At 56.7% G+C, this 21,313-nt stretch overlaps 5 protein-coding genes across 5 annotated transcripts in view; all 5 read right to left on the bottom strand.

The window, feature by feature from the left end:
• Positions 1-21,313, bottom strand: part of BCORL1 (BCL6 corepressor like 1) — a 67,972-nt gene that overhangs the window by 1,505 nt on the left and 45,154 nt on the right. The window lies entirely within an intron of this gene.
• Positions 131-8,069, bottom strand: SLC25A14 (solute carrier family 25 member 14). The gene is made up of 9 exons (XM_085059940.1): positions 7,911-8,069; positions 7,673-7,820; positions 6,774-6,868; positions 4,262-4,347; positions 3,333-3,428; positions 2,796-2,920; positions 1,610-1,745; positions 1,167-1,247; positions 131-555 (listed from the first exon to the last, which is right to left on the bottom strand). The coding sequence occupies exons 1-9, from the start codon at positions 7,972-7,974 to the stop codon at positions 514-516; spliced, it is 873 nt and encodes a 290-aa protein (XP_084916066.1). The 5' UTR covers positions 7,975-8,069; the 3' UTR covers positions 131-513.
• Positions 8,431-10,559, bottom strand: RBMX2 (RNA binding motif protein X-linked 2; the record flags this gene model as incomplete). Its single annotated transcript, XM_085060861.1, has 5 exons — positions 8,431-9,248; positions 9,794-9,974; positions 10,075-10,204; positions 10,270-10,321; positions 10,427-10,559. Coding segments are annotated over 5 exons (903 nt in total), but the record flags the coding sequence as incomplete, so codon positions are not given.
• RAB33A (RAB33A, member RAS oncogene family) lies at positions 11,056-15,039 on the bottom strand. Its single transcript, XM_085059941.1, has 2 exons — positions 14,452-15,039; positions 11,056-12,098 (listed from the first exon to the last, which is right to left on the bottom strand). Exons 1-2 carry the CDS (start codon positions 14,674-14,676, stop codon positions 11,634-11,636), a joined length of 690 nt encoding a protein of 229 aa, XP_084916067.1. The 5' UTR covers positions 14,677-15,039; the 3' UTR covers positions 11,056-11,633.
• On the bottom strand, positions 17,018-21,307 carry MARS2 (methionyl-tRNA synthetase 2, mitochondrial). Its single transcript, XM_085059936.1, has 3 exons — positions 21,063-21,307; positions 20,564-20,898; positions 17,018-18,241 (listed from the first exon to the last, which is right to left on the bottom strand). Exons 1-3 carry the CDS (start codon positions 21,262-21,264, stop codon positions 17,042-17,044), a joined length of 1,737 nt encoding a protein of 578 aa, XP_084916062.1. The 5' UTR covers positions 21,265-21,307; the 3' UTR covers positions 17,018-17,041.

Raw genomic sequence — 21,313 nt, 5'->3', positions numbered from 1 at the left:
TATGTGTGTATATATATACATATATAGGTATACATATGTGGAGAATAAAGGTATCTATAGTGTGGTGAAAACCACCTTCTGTTCTCTCCAAGGGCAGACAGTGAATGAGCACAGACCCAAACTTGAGCCATCCAGTCAATAAATAATTTAATGAAGTTACAGTTCTGCAATAAACACGACAACAGCACCTTCCTGGGCCCCAGCCTTGTCCTGCGGGCATGGGAGGACACCCACACCTGCCAACCACGAGCCACAGTGCCCCAAAGGCCACTGGAATGCACAGATCTTCACAGAAGATATTCCTGCAGGCCCAAGCATGCAGACACCTCCAGGTGGGAAACATGCGGCTCCCAGCTATCCCAGGCAGCTCGTGCTCCAGGGACCATGCATTTGGGGGAGAGCCCAGCCCACAGGTACCAAACACCACAACATGGGGATGGTGGGATGAAGAGGGAGGTGGCAGCACAGCTCTGCTGCCAGCCCCGAGGATGACTGGTGAGATGAAGGCAGCTCTCAGAAAGGGAGGCGCTTCAACTGCTCATATGTGATAAAAAACTGAAAGGAACGTCAAGGAATTGGGACACACATGAGGCAGCTTCCCGGCAGGGTAGGCAGAGCATTCAGCTGGGCTGGAGAGCCAACTGGGGAGCTCCATGTCCAGGTAGAGGAGCTACCAAGGAGCAACAAGGTTGCCAACCTTCTACCAACCTGCCCAGGTAGAACAGAACTGGGGCCCAGGTGCTGCCAGGAAGGGGGAGATGGGCCCAAAGCAAACCCAGCCTTGCCCAGACCACTGGGAGAGGGAGATGGCTCCAAGCCCAGACTGGGAGCTCTTTACAGTAAATTCCCTGCCCTGTTTCAGCAGGCAAATGGTCTGGGTCAACACAGAGCAGCACTGGTCCTGCAGAGTCAGCATCTGCCTCAGCAGAACATTCCCCACGATTCCCTACCAAACAGGAACTGATCCAGGAACCTCCCACAGCCCAGGCCAGGGAAGGTCTCAGCGAAGCCCTCACAGGTTCTATGGCAACCATCAGAGGTGCCCATTAGGGTCCCCAGTGCACCCCATCAGGGTGTCAGCCCAGCCCTGCCCTGCCCTTCCCAGCTGGGTTCTCCCTTTGTCCCCCTCCCCTTGTCCCTCCTCCCAGCAGCACAGGGAAGGATACAATGATGTTCCAGGGACCCAGACGAAGCCAGTTGGGCCAGAAGCCTTTGTAGAGTGCAAAGAAGCCCTCACTCTTCCATGTCTGGGAGGAGAGACAAACGGATTAGGAGACACACCAGACTGCTCTGCCCACCTCCCCAGTGCCACATGTGACACACTGGCCCTGTCCAGCTGCTGCAGGGAGCAGGCAGGCCTGTGCAAGCGCAGTGTGTGAAGCATCATTTACAGTCTCTGAACCCAACTAACTGCACCACGGCCTAAATTTTGTCCCAGGAGGCTGGGAGGATGCTCAGGCTGACAGTGGCTTCAGGGAAGTGACTTTGGGCCCTTCCCCATCTCGCTGATGACACCTTGCGTCACTGCAGGATCTCACTGCTCCCATCAGCATGGTGCTGGAACTTGGCCAGCCTCCCAGGACAGGGATGTGCCCACCTCTCTCCTCACCTTCACGAGGCCATCGAGAGTGCCCTTGTAGAGTTCTGTGCTGCCCACAATTGCTCGCTGGTTCATCATCCGCGTCCGCACCACATCCACAGGGTTGGAGGCAATGGCCCCTGCCAGCCCACACGTGAAGCTGGAACTGCACACACCAAATCAGGGTAGGCACAGCCCTGGACATGGCCATTCCCCCTCAGATAGGCACAAAATACCTTCCACTGGATTTTATCAAAGGCATTTAGCAACGAACATGAGCTGCACTACCTGCTTCTACCTGGAAAAGGGGCAGCAGCAGGACCTGGGCCACCACAAGACCCTGGAGAGCAGAGGGGAGGGAAATGCTCAGTTCAGCTAGTCTAGACCCCAATTGGAGCCCACAGCTGGTTCCACAGGGCACCTGCAGCCCTGCAAGTGTGTACAACCTTCCCACCAGAGCAAACACTTTGGGAAGGAAAAAGGGCAAAGGCAGCAGAAGGGATCACAGAGCTGCCAGGCTCCCCCACCAAGGGGGGTCTAGTGCTCCTCACTTCACCTCCAGCTGGCAAAGCCAATGGAAGCACTGCAGCACCTCCAGCTGAGGAACAGGAACATGGAGGTGAAAAAGGAGTTTGGCATTCTCTGACCAGCCCTGCCCAGAGCAGGCTGACTGCAACACCTGCTCTGGGTCCTGTCAGCTTCATGTCTGTTCCTCTCTCAGGGCTCTTAGAGCACAGGCTGCAAGGTGACAAGGTCTGGAAAGGTAAGGACCAGAGAGTGGAACAGCTTTCGAGGGATTGTTACAGGTAGCCACACATGTCGAACTCCTGCCTGGTTCATAGCAGGGCACAGATGTGGAGCCAACAGTATTTCTGTCATCAGCCAGCTGAAACCAAGCTGACATTTCATGTCAGCAACGGATTTCTGTCAGGTCTTTCCCCAGAGAGGTCTCTCTGAAATGTGGGGATGGATTAGTGATGGCCTTGGCAGTGCTGGGGAAATGGCTGGACTCAATGATCTTTGAGTTCTTATCCAACCTTAATGATTCTGTACCTGCTGCTGACTCTGAGCTTCTCCAGTTGACTGAGCACATCCTTTGGAAGCACCAATCCTGTTCCCTGCAGCTCCAGAGCCCACACTCCATGAATGGCCTCTCCCCAGTCCCACCTGGCTCCTCTGCTCCACACACCCCTCCAAGCCTGCAGCAGGTACTCACACAAAGTGGGCAAAGATGGTGTCCCCCATGAGGCCTGACAGGATTAGATGCTTCTTGGTGATGTCATAGACTGGCAGCTCCACCCCCACCACGATGGCAGCTCGCTGGGCCGTGGGGACAACACCCTGCAAAGCACAGACATTGTCACCAACTGCAGCCACTGCCACATCCTCCAGCTCCTCGCAGGGCCTTCTTTTGACAATCTTCCCTGTATCCTCCCTGCAGGTAGACCAACTGTTTCCCAGCTTTGCTCCAAAGCCAAGGAGGATCTCTCCACCCTGGCAGCTTTATTCCAGCCAGATTAACTCTACACTGCTTCCCTCCTCCAGCACCAGCACACAGGAACCAGGCTGTCACCTCCTCATGAGTTGCATGAATTTCAACACCAGGAAAAACTCTGCCCCACAAGAGCAGCAATTTAAAGAGCTAGGAGGGGCTCCAGATGCTCCTTGCTACAGAACAGCAGGAGAGCACCTGCTTCCCTAAGATCTTTGTCAGTTCTGCTGCTGGTGGGGGATTCTGGGAGTTGGTGCTCACCCTCCAGAGGCCTCGGGTACCTTCCTGCTGGTAGATGTCAATGAAGCTGCCAATCATCCCACCCTGGAACAAGCTGCCCTGAGCCTGCATTCGGATCTGAAAGGAAGGCGAGAGTCAGCAGGAAGACATCAACACCTGTCCTGACACCAGCATCTGCCCAGAGGGCAGGGACACCAGGGACAGCCACTCCATGGAACTCCTGGGAGAAGGAGCAGAGCAGCTCAGAGCACACACTGCTCTCCACATCCCTCTCCCTGCAAACCACAGGGTCAACAATGGCAGCAGGCACAGGGCAGGGACAGCAGTGGGGTGGGAGCACAGAGAATGAGGGACAAGGCCTTCCCACCCTGAAATCAGTCCCAGAAGGTTGATCTACTCCAGGAGAAGAGTGGGGAAGAACTCCAGGCTCTCTCTGCCCAGAGCAGGGCAACCCTGAGCCCAGGTCACCAGGCCACTGCCACTGGGTTCTGCTCACTACATGTAACAGTCATGAGGCAGTGCCAGCACAGTGACCAAGGAGCAGGTAGCTGCCACGTGCTCACCTAGACCAGGTCAGATAACATAGCCTCCACCCTCCACCAGGACAACTGTCATGATCACTGTTGTCCAAAGAAGCCGTGGCTGTTCCATCCCTGGAAGTGCTCCAAGCCAAGCTGGACAGGGCTTGGAGCAACCTGGTCTAGTGGGAGGTGTCCTTGCCCATGGCAGGAAGTGGAATGAGATGGTTTTTCATGTCCCTTCCAACCCAAACTGTTCTGGGATTCTGTGATCTTTAAGACCTGTGTTTTTAAACATGTTAATGACTCTGGGTTTTGGTTCCCATTCATTACAAAGCTCCAAATGAGAAGAACTAGTGGCTTAGGAAGCACCAAGCTGCTCTTCCCTCAGGTCCCACAGCCAGCCAGGAGCTGGCCAGAAGCAGCCCTTACCTTTAGCACATCTGTGGGATTGGCCAGCGCAGAGGAGATGACCCCCGAGACCACCCCACAGATCACATTGATGAGCAACGTTTCATCTGCAACCAAGGAAAGAACGTCAGACCCTCGTGGGAAGGTAGATAGGTGGGAGGAAACAAGGGCTGGGAAGAGCAGAGCAGTTCAATTCTCAAATTACACAGTGAAGCTGCAGGAGCAAGGGCTGGGCAGGTGCCACAGCTCATGACAGGTCTATCTCCACACCTGCCAGGGACAGAAGGGGGCAGCTGAAACACTCAGCAACGTATTCGCAGAGGGTCTGACTGATGAGAAGGAAAATCCTGGGACATGTGAAAATTATGAACAATTATCTGAGCTTTCAGTGTCCAGTGACACATTTTTCATGGCAGGGACAAGCCAGGACAGAGGGAGACAGAGAGGGACAACCCAGCATTTCCCCAGGGCACCTGATACCAACTGGATTTGCCTACACACAGCCATCTGGAGCCAGCTGAGGATCAAGACCAGGCAGGGAGTTAGATGTGATTAGTGCCAGGGTATAACCCGAGATTCCAGGCCCAGTATTAGGATGATGGTTACGTTGGGAAAAGTCACAGGCCTTTGCCGGTACTGACCACGACACTTCCCAGAGGAGACCAGGCCACTGGCTGCCAGGCCACTGCCCCAGGCCTGTAGGGAGACAAACATTCAGGCATGGAGCTCACAGCTGAAAAGGCTGGAAAAGTGAGGGGGTATGTGAGACCTGGGTGCATGGACAGAACCATGCAGGGAGAGGCATTACTGGAGCAGGACAGCAGCCCTGAAAGGAGCTCTAGAGTCACAGAACCACAGAATATCCTGACCTGGAAGGGTTTCACAAGGATCATCCAGTCTAACTCCCAGCCCTGCACAGACACCCCAACAATCCCACCCTGTGCCTGAGAGCAGTGTCCAAACACTCCTGGAGCTCTGGCACCCTTGGGGCTGTGACTATTTCCTGGGGAACCTGTTCAGTGCCCAGCTACCCTCTGGGGCAAAAACCTTTTCCTGATACTCAACCTAAACCTCCCCTGACAAAGCTTCATACCATTTGTGCGCTGCATTTCACCTGCCCGTCCTGCTTTCCTAGGCTGGAATGGTGTTACAACATTCCTTCACATCATACCAAGGATTGTGGCTAGCACAGGTTTTTCCCATGAGAAATTTTCTTGTGTTTTATAAATAAAGATAAAGTTTGGATGTTGTTGGACCAGTGTCCCAGAACTTGGACAGTGCAGGCCTGGCCAATCAGGCCTGGGGGAAGGCTTCTGACTGACCAATCTGGGTGACTTTTGAGAACTCTATATATGTGATGAAATCAAAACAATAAAGGTCATTCCTTCTTGCCACTGAGAACTGGTGCCTTCATTACTCTGCTAGCTGCTCAACAGCGACAAAGGATGAAAATCTCATCTGCAGATTTCCCCTCAGGGAACACCCACCAGACTCCTGCTGCTCCACTGCCCAGGCAGGAGCTGCAGAGGCCTCATGAGCAGAGGGCAAAGGTCAAGGGCACTGGAAGAACCTCACCTTTACAGTCAGGGCCAAAGCTACAGAGCTGCACTGCATAACTCCCATCCAGAGGTTGACCAGAGAAGCTGTAGCTGACCCATCCCTGGAAGTGCTTAGACAGGGCTTGGAGCAACCTGGTCTAGTGAAATGTGTCTCTGCTTATGGCAGACAAGTGCAAGGGTGCAACTGGATAAGCTTTAAAGCCCTTTCCAACCCAAACCATTCTGGGATTGGTTCTATGCGCTGCATCCCAGCACAAGGACTCAAAGGCTCCAGAAACAAGACAGGAGACACTCATTCTTGAAGCTTCCAATCCCTGTTACGCACCTGCTGTATAGGTGGAATGGGATGTCTCTCTGAGACTAATCAAAAATAGATAGATGAACCTGAGGAATGATATCTTGGAGTTTTTATGTTCTGAAGTGCAAAGCAGAAATAAAGTCTCAATAGCACGAGGGGACAGAGCCTCAGGTTGTGCCAGAGGAGGTTCAGGCTGGACATCAGCAAGAATTTCTTCCTGGAAAGGGTGGTCAGGCATTGGAAGGGGCTGCCCCAGGAAGTGGTGGCATCCCAGTCCCAGGACATGTCCAAGGAAGGCCTGGACGAGGCACTCAGTCCTCCGGTCTGGGTGAAAAAGTGGGGATCGGTCACAGGTTGGACTTGGTGATCTCGGGAGTTCTTCTCTAACCTAAATGATTCTGATGCTCCTAGGATTCCGTGAAAGGAAGGAACCTGCTGGAGAGAGGTGTTTGGGTAGGCACCACAGGTAGTGCAGTGCACAGTGAGATTCCCATCAGGATTGAAACCAATCCTTGCTCTCAGTGGCAAATAAAACCACAATGCCCAGTAACGGAGCTTCATGCCGGCAGGAATCTTGGGGTGGGAAGAACAGAGCAAGAAATGAGCAGAACACACAGCCCAGAGTGTGAAGTGGAGGAGCTGGGAGGTGCCCATGTTAGCATTCCCTGACACTGACCTTCCATGCGATCCACGAAGAGCCGCTTCAGGCTCTGGTAGATGCCAATCTTGATGGTGCCATAGGACGCCTGTCTCAGCAGTGCCGGGGCAATCCTGAGGGGGAACAGACCCTGAGCATCTCTGTGGGCCAGCATGGGTCACTCCCCACCCACCCACAAACTGCCAGGGCCAGGCACATCCCTGCTGCAGCTCCCACGTTCCTGCGGCAGCTCCAAGAAAAGCAGCTCTGCCCAAGATAACCCGGGACTGCCCCACACACCCCCAGTACCAGAGGCTGGCACCCACGCAGGCCTGGCCTTTCTCCTTGATTCAGGAAAACTAGGAGCATCTGCTCAGGGGTTCAGGGCCAGCAGGGATGCCACGGATCGCAGCAGTTTGCAGGGAATGGGAGAGCCGGGATGGGCAAGGACCAAGGGTGCTGTGACAGAAGGTGGAAGAGGGGACCCAGGCTGGGGAGGGGGTGCCAGGACAGAAGCAGGGCCGGGGTGGGCGATGGGGAAGAACCCGTGATGGGGCAGGGGAGACCGGGGAAGGCAAGGGGAGATGCTGGGGTGTGCGGCAAGTCCCGGGGTAGCGGTGGGAGGACCTGGGGGTGGGTGGAGTGGCATGTCGGAATGAACTGGAAACCTAGGAAGGGCTGGGGGGCAGAATCAAGATAGGAGGGGCGATGCTGTGGCCGCAGAGAGAACCCAGGTCAGGCGGTGGGAGATGCTGAGCCCGAGGGGAAGGACGCGGGGCAGGCACCGGGGAGGCCCGGGGGGGTGGAAGGAGATGCCGGGCCGGGTGGAGGACGGGTAGGGGGTCCCTTGGCAGATGGGTGGGGGTCCCGGTACGGATGCACAGGGGTCCCGGCGGGGATGGGACTCACTGCCGATGGGCCCCAGCCCCGATGCTCACCCCGAGTACAGGGCCCGTCCGCCTTCCTCGCGGCAGATGCGGAAGAGTGCGTGGAACATGCCCCGGTACCGCACCTCACGGAACCGCGCGTCGGTGCTCTGCCCCTGCACCTGCAATCGCGTCTTGGTGAGGTCCACGGGGAATGTGCCTGCGGGGACAGTGGGGACACGGGCGTCAGCGCCCGCCGGTACCGGTCCCGCCTGGCCCCGGTCCCGCCCGCCCGGCCTCTGCACCTCACCGAACTCGGCCACGATGGAGGCGAGCCCGCCGTACACGAAGGGTTTCCAGTTGAGCGCGGACATGGCATGGCGGGCGGACACCGCCGCGCGTGCCGCCGCCACCGGGCCGGGACCGGAACCGGAACAGCGACCGGAACACGGATCAGCACCGCCGCCTCGCGCGCGCCCCCTGCCAGCCCCCGGCAGCACCGCACCGGGACACCCGTGCTCGGGACAGCGGAAGCCCCAGAGCTGCCCCCACCCCAACCCCCGCCGGACCCCAGCACCGGCTGCCTCTGGGAGCGGTCCCGGCTGCTCCGGGGGAAAATTCCCCCTTGCATCTGGAGTCCCCGTGGACGTGGACTGGAGAGATTACTCGTTGTAGGAACCAGATCCAGCTAAAGCTCCTCCCTTCTCCACCCCGTGAAAGCCCCACCACAGCATTCCCGGTTTTCCAGCCAAATAAGCCCAAAATCAGTGTAAGTAAAAAAAATGCCACCTCCTTGGCCCAGGGACAGGAATGCTGCTCCTGGGACCAGCTTCTCCCTAACAGGAATTTTTATTAAGAAACCTTTAAACAAATCCACGATGAATCACCCTGATACAACAGTGGAGCCCGGGAGATACCAGCTGGGCACAGTGCCCAAACCCGGCCCACAAGGCCAGATGAGACACTGCCTCTTCCCCCACGGGAGAGGGGACACCGGCACAGGGATTTAGGGAAAGGGAGCACTCTGCTGCTTCTAGCCTCCACCTCTTGACACCCTCCACGGTCGAAGGACAAACCCCTGTCCCGGCCAGTAGCACAGGCAGAGTGGAGAGCTCTGGGCCAGGGCAAGATGAGAGGCAAGGGGAAGCTCCCAGGTGAATGGTTGAGCCATGGCAGCCTGAGAGCTTGGAGCAAGTTTGGGCAGACTCAGGGCCTCACTTGCCCAAATGCTCACCCAGGGCTCAGCAGCGGCCAGAGTCTCTGCCAGAGCTCCGCTCCCTGTGCCTGGAATGGGGCTCCCGGGATCGGCCTCCCTTTGGGGACACATCTTGCTGACTGCTGTTCCTGTCACCCCTCCTGCCAGCCTCCTCCCTCTTCTCCAGCTCTTCCCAGGAGCCACCCTGGCCCCTCTGCTCATGGCAGTTCTTGTCCCCCCTCCTCTCTGAATGCCGCTGGTGCCATCGATGCTCCTCATCCCGCTGCGCCCTGGTCCCGGGGTTTCTGTCGGAGCTCCCACCAGCATAGCGCTCATACCCAGGATCCTCCTTCTCCTTCTTGATCTTGATCTTGGGATGTGGCTCCTCCGCGCTCACCCGCTTCCCAGCTGGCAGGCTTGACTTTGACTGTTCTGCTCTGCTCCGCTGCTTCTCTGGAATAAGAGTTCACACTTTGGGATGGACAGAATTCCAGGAGCATCTTGCTCCCCTATGCTCTGCCTGGCACCACAGCACCAACCCAACTCCTCCTCCACTACAAATTCTCCCCCTCCACCCAATTTCCCAGCCTGCTACCCCCTCAGGGAGATCCCAGTCCACTTCCAATCATGACCTTTTCTTCTCCAGAAGCCATCCCACTTCTCTCTTTAATACTCACATCATGTTCTTTCCCAGCACGGCTGGGCATTTCCACACTGCTAGGAATGCTGAGAATCTCCCTTTTATTCCCTTTCCTCAGTAATACCATGATTTACTCTGTAGAAACTCCCCCTCCAGACCCCAACATTCTTTTCCCTCTTTGCTCTTCTTCTCTCTCATTTTTGAGCATCTCCTCAGTGCCCTGGAGCAACACATTGTTCCCATCCCCACTTTGTGGCCACTTTCCTTCCTCCAACCTTCTCTCCACCCAGACTCCAGCCCCCAAACCCTACCACAGGCACTCCCACCTGGGATCCCACCTGCCAGGAACACTCCTCACCTTTCTGCTTTTTCATGGGCACATCCTCATCCTCTGAGAGGGAGTCAGACGAGGTGTCAGATGGTGTTTTGACCCCGCAGCCCTTGGCATGGAGGGCTTTGGTCACATCATCCCAGTCCTCGGACTCCTTGGGGGGTCTGTAGTTGGCCACGTGGTCCACGCGGATGGTCCGTCCCTTGATCTGTGGGGACAGGGCTGTTACGGGCAACTCCGGGCTCTCAGGGCTGCTGCCGACGTGAGAGGTACTCAGGGAGCCACGGCAGCACCTGAGCTCCACTCACCTTGATGCCATTGAAGTTGTCCACAGCCAGGATGGTGCTTCTCTGGTCCTCATAGCACAGGAAACAGAAGCCCTTGGACTTCCCGGTCTTCTTGTCCCGCACGAGGTTGATGTTGACGACCTCGCCGTACCTATAACACACTATCAGCACCCGTGGCAGCGCCCGCGGCGGCGGGGCCGGGGCTGTGGCACTTACTGCGAGAACACGCAGATGACATCGCCCTCCGTCAGCTCGTAGTGCAGTCCGCCTGCGAGAAGAGGGGAGGGAGGGAGGGAAGGGAGGGAACGGGTCAACGGCACCGGCCCCCGCCGGATCCGGTCCCGCCCCGCTCCCGGTTCGGTCCGGTCCGTACCTACAAAGATCCAAGCGCTGTCCTTGTACTCCGCGTGCCACGACACCGCCTCCTGCACGCCCAGCTCCGCCTCCCGCGCGTTCAGCTCATTGATCAGCTTCACCTTCGTCAGGGGGCTGCAGGCGAGGCACCGTTATCACCGGGACCGGCGGGACAGGACCCCGCACAACCTTCCCCCCTCACACCCCTCACACCTACTTCATGGCCGCGGCGGCGCGCACTGCGCCTGCGCGCGGCACCGCCCCGCCCCGAGCCCAGACGGACGTAGTCGAGAGCAGCCGAGTCGAGCGATTGTAGCCGGGTTGAGCCGAGCGTGGCCGAGCCGGGCCGATTGTAGCCGAGTCAGGTCGATAATTACCGAGATAGGCTAGCACGACCGAACAGGACCGATTGTAGCCGAGCGCTGCGCACAGAACCGGACAGAACGGGCGAGCGTGGCCGAGCTGGGCGATTACAGCCGAAATGGGCGATTGTAACCGAGCTCTACACGCCGAACCGGACCGACTGTGGCAGAGCCGAGACGATTACAGCCGGTAACAGCCGATTACGGCCGACTGGGCTGAGGCGCAAAGCAAGTGTTGGAGTGTCACAGAAGCTGCGGGAAAAACAAAAACTCTCTAACACTGTAATTGAAGTGATAAGGAATCAGACATTACTTTATTTCTGGCCAGGATGTGTCACGGAAAATATTCCATACCCACATAAATTTTACTAGATTTTTCCCAAACTTTCTACAGTCCAAAACCCATAGAAATCCATTGGTTCAATGTCCATTGGTCCCAAGTTGTGTAGTTCTTAGTATTTGTTTTCATATTGGATCCGGATTTCTTCACCTCTGATGCTAATTAGGTCCTCACTCCTTGATGCCCTTATCAGTCTTTTCTGGACCAGATGTCTCCAACTATGCCAGTGTGCAGCGTCTGGGGTAGATGTTCATTGATGTTCACTGATGGCCTTTGATGTTCTGTTGATGGTCATTATCTTTTTGGATGTCTTTTGGGCTACTCCCAGTCTGTTGAGATGTTAAACTCACCTCCACTGAGTGGTGCAACATCCCCTAAAAAAATCTTAAAATTCCTTCCCCCAAGGCAAAGGCAAACCAAGCCTGACTAGAGAAATAAAATTTTAAAAAAAATTAAAAGTTATATTATTTCCAACAGGAGCACAGGGGGCTCAGAGCCTGTATTGGGGTCCAGGTGGGTCCCGCTCAGCACGGGCAGGAGCCTTTCCCACTGGCTTCGTCCAGCCGCCGGGAATGTGGCTGTGGCTGTGGCTGTGCCGGCCAGCCCTCCGTGTCCCGGCAGGGCAGGGAGCGCTGCGCCTTCAGCCGGCATACCAGGCACATGAAGATGGCATCCACGTTCTGGCTCTCCTGTGGGTCCTTGGCCGAGGTCTCAAACAAAAGCATGTTGTGAGCATCGGCGAACTTGAGGGCCAGGCTGGATGGCACCTGGATCAGGTCTTTCAAGTCACACTTGTTCCCCACGAGCACCCTGGGGACGAGCGGGGGCACCGCGTGCCCATTGCACTCCTCAATCCATGTCTTGAGGTTGGTGAAGGAGCTCATCTTGGTCACATCGTACACAAAGACCACAGCATGCACGTTGCGATAGTAGTGCTCCACCATGCTCTTCCGAAACCTCTCCTGGCCAGCTGTGTCCCACACTTGCACCTGGGAAGTGAAGCAGACAAGAAAAGAGGCTACAGGATTGTGGAGCATGGCCCTAGCAGGGCCATGGGGAGGGGGTTGCAGGAGGGCTTCCTGCTGTCCAGCCTTCAGAGAGTCCCAGCATGATTTGGACTGGAAGGGAGCTGAAAGCTCATCTAGTCCAACCCCTGCCATGGGCAGGGACACCTTCCACTATCCCAGGTTGCTCCAAGCCCTGTCAAACCTGGCCTTGAACACTTCCAGGCATGGGGCGGCCACCGCTTCTTTGGGCCACCTGTGCCGGGGCCTCCTCACCTTCACAACCAAGAATTTATTCCCAAAATCCAGTCTAAACCTGCCCTCCTTGAGCTTAAGGCCATTGTCCTGTCCCTCCCTTGTCCAAAGTCTCTCTCCAGCTCTCCTGGAGCTCATTTAGGCACTGGAAGGGGGTCTAAGGTCTCCCCCGAGCCTTCTGTTCTCCAGGCTGAACACCCACTGCTCTCCCAGCCTGTCTTCAGAGCAGAGTGGCTCCAGCCCTCAGAGCATCTTTGCAGCCTCCTCTGGACTCATTCCAATGGATCCACGTCTATATTTGTGTACCAAATCCTACACCATGAATGAGAATTCTGACAATTTCACAGAGGAAAAGAGAAAATGAAGAGGGAGCCACCCTTTGTGTAAGAGCACAGTGGGAGTGCCAGAAGCTCTGTGGGGATGGGTGTGGAGCCAACAAAGCTTGTGTGGAAGATTAAAGAGCAGGACATCAGGGGTGACATTGTAGAGGGTCTCTGCTGTAAACTACCTGGCCAGGAATAGCAAGCAGATGAGGTTCTGTATGGACATTAAGCAGCAGCCTTGTGTTTACAGCCCCTGGTTCTCACAGAGAACTTCAGCAACCCCAACACCTCCTGGAAGGACAGCACAGCAGGGCACAGGCAATCCAGAACATTGGACACCATCGATGACAGTTTCCTGACCCAAGATGCCAAGAGGCCCCTGGGCTGGATGAGCAGACAGTGAGGTGGATTGGGAACTAGCTGAATGTCTGGGCCTAAGCAGTGCTGGTCAGTGACATCAAGTCTGGTTGAACATTGGTAACCAGCAGGATGCCCCAGGGGTCACTCTGGGTTCTCCTGGTAATGTTTTGTAGCCTGGCAGTGGCAATTTCAAATTAATCCAAATTGCCCTGTACCCACGGAGACAGCACCTGCCTTGGAGTCTTTCCAATTGAAAAACACTGGAAAAGCAGAGCTGCTGCTCAATCCTTTCTGGGCCAGTCTCTCCCCGGCAGAGCAAGAGAGGGAGGGTCCCTCTCCCACCTCTCATCCTCTCTCTTGGATACATATCCCAAGAAAAGGCTGGTTTGCTGCACTGCCTCCCACTCCTGCCCACTAGAGCTCAAATAATATCCAAAGGTAGAAAACCTGGCAACATTTTCCGGATAGTGGCAATGAACAGGCTCCATGCCAGCCTGCACCACAGCTCACACTGGCACAGCTCCATGGGGTTGGACAGAGCTGGGGAGGGCAGGGAGAATGAGCACCTCTAAAGGAGAGAGGGAAAAACATTCACAGACAGCCTAGAAGCACAACTAAAGCTCTCACCCACCAACATGAGCTCTGGTTTCATTGTGACTTCAACTTTTGATCAGCCATCTGTCAATTCAGCAGCAGTGTTTGTTCTTCCAGTACCAGCCTCTGAAACCGCAGGTGCTGAACCCCACAGCTGGGCAACCCAAGCTCCACCGCAAATTCTGCTCCTGAGCAGTTTCCTACCAGTGCCCACTGCCCTCTGCCCCACCAGACACCCTGGTTGTGGCACAGAGTTCCATCCCCCACCCCTCCACAGCTCTACCCCTCCACTGGTCCAGTGTCTGAGGCTGGAGCCACCCCAATGCTTCGAGGATCCGGCTGTGGCCATCAGAAGGGTGGTGGTGACTCACCCTGAGCCATCAGTTCTGATCACTGTAGCCTCAAGCCAACCCCAGAAATAGTGACAAGGCAGCAGGGACTGGTCCAGGAGCATCTCTGCAACACAGGGATGAGAATCCTTCCCTGGCCCTGTTCCCTCCCTTCAACTGGGATGAAAGGAAAAGCCCCCAGGAAGGGTTTGGCAAGAGGCAGCCCTGGGGCAGGGGCAGGGATGGGGGACCCGCTGCTATGGCTGCTGGGACTGCTGCCGGCTAGGTCGGGGCCGGTGCGGGGCCCACCGGGGACAGAGCAGGGCTCACCGAGGATGGAGCAGGGCCCACCGGAGCCGGTGTGGAACCCACAGAGGGTGAAGCGAGGCCCACCAAGGCTGGTGTGGGACCCAGCGGGGGCTGAGCGGGGCCCTCCAGGGCCGGTGCCAGCCAGCCCGGAGCCGGTGCGGGGCCCACCTTGATGCGCTCCCCCTCGATCTCCACCGTCTTCTCGCGGAAGTCCACGCCGATGGTGGCCTCGGTCTTGCCGGGGAAGGTGCCCCCGCAGAAGCGGAAGGTCAGGCACGTCTTGCCCACGTTGGAATCTCCGATCACGATGATTTTGAAGATGCGGGTCTGCACGTAGGGCTCCAGCGCGGGGTCGGGGCCCGGCGGCCGCCCCCCGCCGCTGCCCGCCGCCATCCCTCCCGCACCGCTACCGCCTCACCCGCTCATAGGGGCGCGTCGCCCCGAGCAGCGGCTACGGCACCGCACGGCACCGCCCCGCGTACGGCACTGGCACAGCCCCGGGTAGCAGCACCGGCACGGCTCGTCTCCGCTCCACGCCCCAGCTACGGCACAGCTCGTCCCCACCCCGCGTACCGGCACCGGCACAACACGACTCCACCCCAAGCACCGGCACCGGCACAGCCCCGGGTAGCGGCACCGGCACAGCTCCGCCCCACGCACCGGCTACGGCACCGCAGGGTCCCGCCCCGCGTACCGGCACCGGCACAGCCCCGAGCCCCGGGACCGGCACCGCACGGTCCCGCCCCACGCACCGGCTACGGCACGGCCCGTCCCCGCCCCGCGTAGCGACACCAGCACCGCGCGGCTCCACCCCACGCCCCCCGCTCTGGCACCGGCACGGCGCATTCCCTTGCACCGGCACCGTCACTGCTCAGAGCTCCGGCCCCGGGCCAGCCCCCGCGCCAAGCCACAGACCAGGGACCGAGTGCCTTCAGCCGGACATCCCCAGCGGACCAGCAGGGCTGCGGGACTTGCCCCTCCCGGAAGGGAACAAGACACAGAGGGGCACAGCGAGGCGAGACCAGACACTGGGGGATACGAACACCCGCACGTTCCCAGTGCCAAGAGGTGCCAGCAGGATCACAGCCACCAGTGCCCGAATGACCTTCCCCATGTCCGGCTGGGCAGCCACAGCCCCTGTGTTCCAGCATCAGTGGGGACGATAAGGGGATGTGTCCCTTCTGTCCCCAACGAACAGGGGCAGTGGGGAGCCAGCACCCACAGCATGAGGGCATGGGGGCCACAGTGGGAAGGATGCACACAAGGATAGCAGAAGTGAAGAGAGCAAGTGACAATCCATAGGAGGGGAGGAGAACTTACCTCCATGGCAGGAGGGGATGAGGGGACTCAGGTCAGCTGGACTGGGACAGCATCGGGCTGTGGCACAGCAAGGGGGGCATGGGGACCAATAGGAACATGGGGCAGAGCCCCAAGGGCTGCATTGCTCTTGCTCACATAGCGCAGGCAATCCCAAAAGAGTTCACAGACCCCCAAAATGAGCCTCTGAAAGATGACTCCTGCAGTGCCAGCACTGATGGGACCTGGAGGAGCCGGAGGCTGGGAAGGATTTATCAGAGGTCCCCACTGGTCACTACCACCCCAGAGTATCAGCGCTCAGCTGCTTCCAGCAGCATGGACATGAAATAGGGTGCACTAAGCCTTGCAGCAGGTGGAAAAGCCTCAGGAAGCTGAGTCTGCTGAAACACATTCCCCCTTTCCCATCCATTCTGGTCACATCTGCAGGTCTGCACCACTGAATGAGACCCACTGTCTGACCATTGCACCATCCTGCCCATGGAATAAAGAGCAGTCACACTGGATTTGTCCCCACTGAGGCTCATTTACACTTGTTTTGGCCCACAAAGGAAGCTCAGCTGAGGGACCCAAAGATCCATGGGCACCAGGGCCCCATGGAACCATTTCTGACCACCCCCAGCTACTTCTGAGCTGGCCAAAAACCTGTGGATCGAAAGTGAGATGGGGACACTGACTTCAGAGTGACTGCACATCCATCTCCCTGCACAAGGAGACAACAGCAAGGATGACCAGGACCAACCCTGTTGCTTGATTGCTCCTGGATACTAAGCCTGAATGTCCACCCAAGAAAGGATTCTTAGAGTGAGCAAGGTGGGAGCCACTGTCTCTGGAAAGGATGGCTGAGCAGACTGTCTGTCACATCCATGGTTACAATGGGCTCAGCAGAGAACCTGACAACTCCTCACATCACACAAGGTAAATGAAGGAAGTGTTCCAAGCCAGGTCAGACAAGGCTTGGAGCAACCTGGTCTAGTGGAAAGTGTCCCTGCCTATGGCAGGGGGTGGAACAACATGGACTTTAAATTCTTTTCAATCCAAACCAGTCAGGGATTCTATGGTTCTATGAGAGACCCAGGCAAGAAGACTGTAGTGGAGCCACAGGACAGTGCAGGAAATGTGCTATTATAAGGAGATAAATATTTGCCTCAGTTGTTTTTTACATCCCATAAAATACATCAGGGGCAAAAAAGCAGCAATGTTCAAACCTGAAGCTGTGTCTTTAGTTCAGTGACTGACTCAGCTACTCAGGTGTTCCAAGGGTGCTACCTGAGCTTCCGAAGCCCTCAGCCCCACTCACACAACCACCTGCCCAAGTACGTATGATTCTGACAGCGCAGCCCAGCTAGCTCAGACTGGCTTCCCACCACTCCACACCACCACCACAAATGGGAAGAAAATGCTTTTAACAAAGACAACGTTTTGCGGGAATTCCCAAAGGTTTTTATTCACAGAAGTTAGGGACTTGAGCTTCTTGCTTTCTCTTTTTCATAGTTTCCAACTTCCCCAGCCTGGGGAACAAGATGCCAGTGTCAGGCCCAAGCTGCCTCCCCTCAAAGGGACATGGCTTCCCGTTATAGCGTGCCAGGAATGTCAGACCAGAGAGACCCCTCTCTCCTGGCCCAACAGCCAGCCGGGACAGCAGCTTGTCTGCCATGTGTGGGACTACAGGCTGCAGGAGCATCCCGTACACTCGCAGGCACTCCAGCGTGACGTGGAGGATGGTGTCCAGCCAGAGCTGCTCTGCAGCATCCCTTCGGTCAAGTTTCCAAGGCTTGTGTCTCTGGAAGAAGCCGTTGGTCTGCCTGACATGCTGGGTGATGCATTCCAAAGCCTTGTAGATCTGGAAGCCTTCGAAATAACCATCCACCTGTGCAGGCAGCGAGGCCACTGCAGCCACAAGCTCATAGTCCTCAGTAGATGCCCTGCCCGTGGCTTTTGCCTCCCTGAAATCCAGGACCTTTGGGAAACAGAGCTCTGAGAAGCATGGGTAGGTGTTGCTGGGGTTAATGCTGGGGGCTGTTGAGCGATTCAGCAGTCCCCCAAGCGCATCTGCCAGCTCTGAATTCACTAACTTCACCACCTTTTCATCATAGAAGTCACAATCCCGCTCTGGGACGCCCTGCCGCAGCAGGAAGTACCGGAACCCATCCACGCCGTACTGCCCCATGCACACAGCAGGGTCCACCACATTGCCCAGGCTCTTGGACATCTTCTGGCCACACACGGTCCAGTGGGAGTGCACCAGGATGCGCTCAGGGGGGTCCAACCCCACTGCCAGCAGCAGCGCTGGCCAGTACAGCGCGTGGAACTTGAGGATGTCCTTGCCCACAACGTGGTGCACAGATGGCCACCAGGCGCCGTGGCTCTCAGGGTACCCCACCACACTCAGGTAGTTCACCAGGGCGTCCACCCAGACGTAGATGGTCTGTGTGGGGTCACTGGGGACGGGGATGCCCCACTGCAGCCGGCTTCGCTCGCGAGACACCGACAAGTCTGGCAAGTCCTCGTCCAGCCAGCGGAGCACACACTGGTAGAAAGGGTCAGGAAAAATGGCACGTGGATTGTCTCGGAGCCAGTTCTGCAAGGGATCCCGGAATGCTGAGAGCCTGAACATGTAATTCTCCTCCTTGGTCCAGTGCACCTGGGATGGGAGGAGAAGAAAACACTATGGCCTCAAGAACAGGCTGATAATTTGCACACACCATTCTCAGTATGCAGTCTGTAGCACACTCCTTCTGTCTGGGTGTCCTCCCATGCCATGGGAAGCCCTCAGCATCTTTCCATGACTAGCAGGAACCTTCTCACCCAACACACTGTTTCCTTGGGATCCTCAGGAACACACCTGGGAGGACTCAGGCACCTGGGATGGTTCAGCATTCTGTTCTTAAAAATGCTTTTAACTCTGGGAAAGAACACCTTTCTACCTGCCAGCTTGATGTGACATCAGAAAGGAGTTAGGGAGATGAGAATACACCTTCTCAACAACATAGTTTTTCAATAATAGTGGAAAATCATGGAAAGACAAAATGACATTGTAGTTCCTGCCCTACTGACACTCCTGGTGCCTGCCTTTGTTCTCCTAGGAATGTATTCCTCTTTTTCCTCAGTCTATGCTTTATTGCATCTCTGTCGCTAACTTTGTTTGCTTACTGCACTGACAGCACTTCTCCCCCACAGTTAAATCCATTAAATGACACATTTAGCTAAACCAGTGAAAACTTCGTGGGTGGATGTGGTACGAGTGAGCTGTGTAAGGCACTCAGGGATCCATGGCTGGGTCAGCAATCTTGCAGTGTACAAGGAAGACCTGAAGACAAGCTGTACATCTTCACCACCAGGCTCCAGTGGATGCCAGAACCCACTCACTCACCAGCAGTCTGGGGTTTATGGCATGTGCAAACTCCCCCTTTTCCTTCACAAAACTCCTGAGGAACAAACTGCCCAACTGCCTCTTTCAGGTTGGAGATAAACCCTCCCATCCCTTCCCACTACCCTGCAAAAGAGCTTTTCTGCTCCATACACACTCTGGTTTCCTTGGACAGTTCAATACACAGGCAAGGCCAGGAACTGTTCTCAGGGTATGCTTGACTTTGAAGTCTGCTGTCTGTTTTAGGTCTAAAGAATGATTTATTCACTTGGAAACTTATCTTTTCCCCAATTTGGTGCTTTCTCAAGAGTTTCTATTTGCCAATACAGCCCCTTCTGTGTGGACCAACACTCCCATGTCCCAGCCTCACCCAAACACCACACAGCATAACCTGTGCTGAGATCGGAGCAGGATTATCGGTAGCTGCTGGATTACATTATGTAACTCCACACCTTCTAGAAAACAGTTTTAGAGAGACTCTCAGGCAGGTACCACATTCCTGGGTGCACCCATTCAGCCATCAGGCTAACCACAGGCAGGTGATGTTAAAGTCCTTTAGGCAAGGCCAAAATCCATGTAGAGATTGGTAAGTGTCCAGAGGCCAAAGTGAACTGTCTCACAAAACAGGTCTGAAATTCTGAATCCCCAAGGAACCTCTCAGTTCTATGCACCCTTATCCTCCCGTTCAGCTAACTTCTCCCATCACCCCTGCAAAACACTACTCCCAAGCCAGCAGTCTGTGGACCCAGCAGACTGAATCCTTCCCATGGCACACAGCTACAATGTGCACCTGCCAGGTGGAGTCTGCCAGCTCTCCCTGAGATCCCTATTCACCTCTCTTAACACAGAATCATAGAATTGCAGAATAGCTTGGGTTGGAAGGGACCTTAAAACCCACCTTGTTCCACCCCCCTGCCATGGGCAGGGACACCTTCCACTATCCCAGGTTGCTCCAAGCCCCATCCAGCCTGGCCTTGGACACTTCCAAGGATCCAGCAGCAGCCACAGCTTCTCCGGGCACCCTGTGCCAGGACCTCACCACTGTCACGGGTAAGAATTTCTGCCCAATATCCCATCTAACGCTGTCACTTTGAAGCCATTCCCCCTTGTTCTGTCACTCCAGGCCCTTGTAAATAGCCTCTCATCATCTTCCTTGTTGGCTCTCTTCCGGTATTGGAAAGGGCAATTAGGTCACCCCAAATTTTCTTTTCTCCACGCTGAACAATCTCAATTCTCTCAGCCTTTCTTCACAGCAGAGCTACTCCATCCCTCTGATCATCTTGGTGGTCTTCTCCAGACTCACTCCAACAGCTCCACATCCTTCCTATGCTGGGACCCCAGGGCTGGAGGCAGCTTTGCAGGTGGGGTCTCACCTGAGTGGGACAGAGGGGCTGAATCCCTCCTTTCCTACTCCACGTGCTGGGGGATCAGCCCAGCACTCAGGCAGTTTCTGGACTGACAGATGACACTCTGTTGAAATACAGGTGAGTCTCAGCCAACACACATTAACAAAAGGCTACGGGAAGCATTAAACACCCCAAAGTTGGCCGGAGCAGAGCGGCAGGCAAGCGTGCAGTGCTCCTGCAGCGCCCTTACCTCATGGCCGGTCTCTAAGGACACCTTGCAGGGGCGGCCCTGACCGTCCGTGCGCTCGGTGAGCTGGCTCTCGGGGAGGAAGCTCTCCTCGGACGTGCAGTACCAGCCCTCGTAGGAGCCCTTGTAGAGCACCCCGCCATCGCGGAGGGCCTCCCAGAAGTGCCTCACAGCTCGCTGGTGCCGGGATTCGCTGGTGCGCGTGAAGTCGGTGTAGGCAACGCCAGCCTGGGTCAGCGCCTGGCGGAAAAGCCCAGAGACTCGCTCGCAGAGCTCCGAGGGCGACGTCCCCGCGGCGGCCGCGGCCTGTTGGATCTTCAGCCCGTGCTCGTCGGTCCCTGAAACGAAGAGAGGCCGCGGGGCCGTGGGGAGAGGCCGGAGCCCGCACCCCCGCGGGGACACAGGGGCATCGGGACCAACCAGGGGACACGGGGAGGGGGGTCAGTCCCGGGGAAGGGGATCAGCCCCAGGAGAAGGGGCTCGGACCGGGGGCCTTGCTGACCCGTGCAGAGCCGGGCCGGGCCAGCGGCGCGCAGGCGGCGGTGGCGAAGCAGCGCATCGGCCAGCAGCGCCGAGTACAGGTGCCCGATGTGCGGCGGCCCGTTCGCGTAGAAAATGGGAGTGGAGAGCAGGAGGCGGCGGCCGGACCCGGTGGCGGCGGCGCGGCGGAGCGGGCGCGGGAGACAGCGAGGCGGCCGCCACATGGCGGCGGCGGCACCATCGAGACGGCGGCGCGGAGCGGCCGCCCGGAAG

Source organism: Lichenostomus cassidix, chromosome 4A (genome assembly GCF_008360975.1).
Source record: "Lichenostomus cassidix isolate B80296 chromosome 4A, HeHo_3.0, whole genome shotgun sequence".
NCBI classification, from domain to species: Eukaryota; Metazoa; Chordata; class Aves; order Passeriformes; family Meliphagidae; genus Lichenostomus; species Lichenostomus cassidix.
This window is presented reverse-complemented; position numbering and strand designations above follow the sequence as displayed.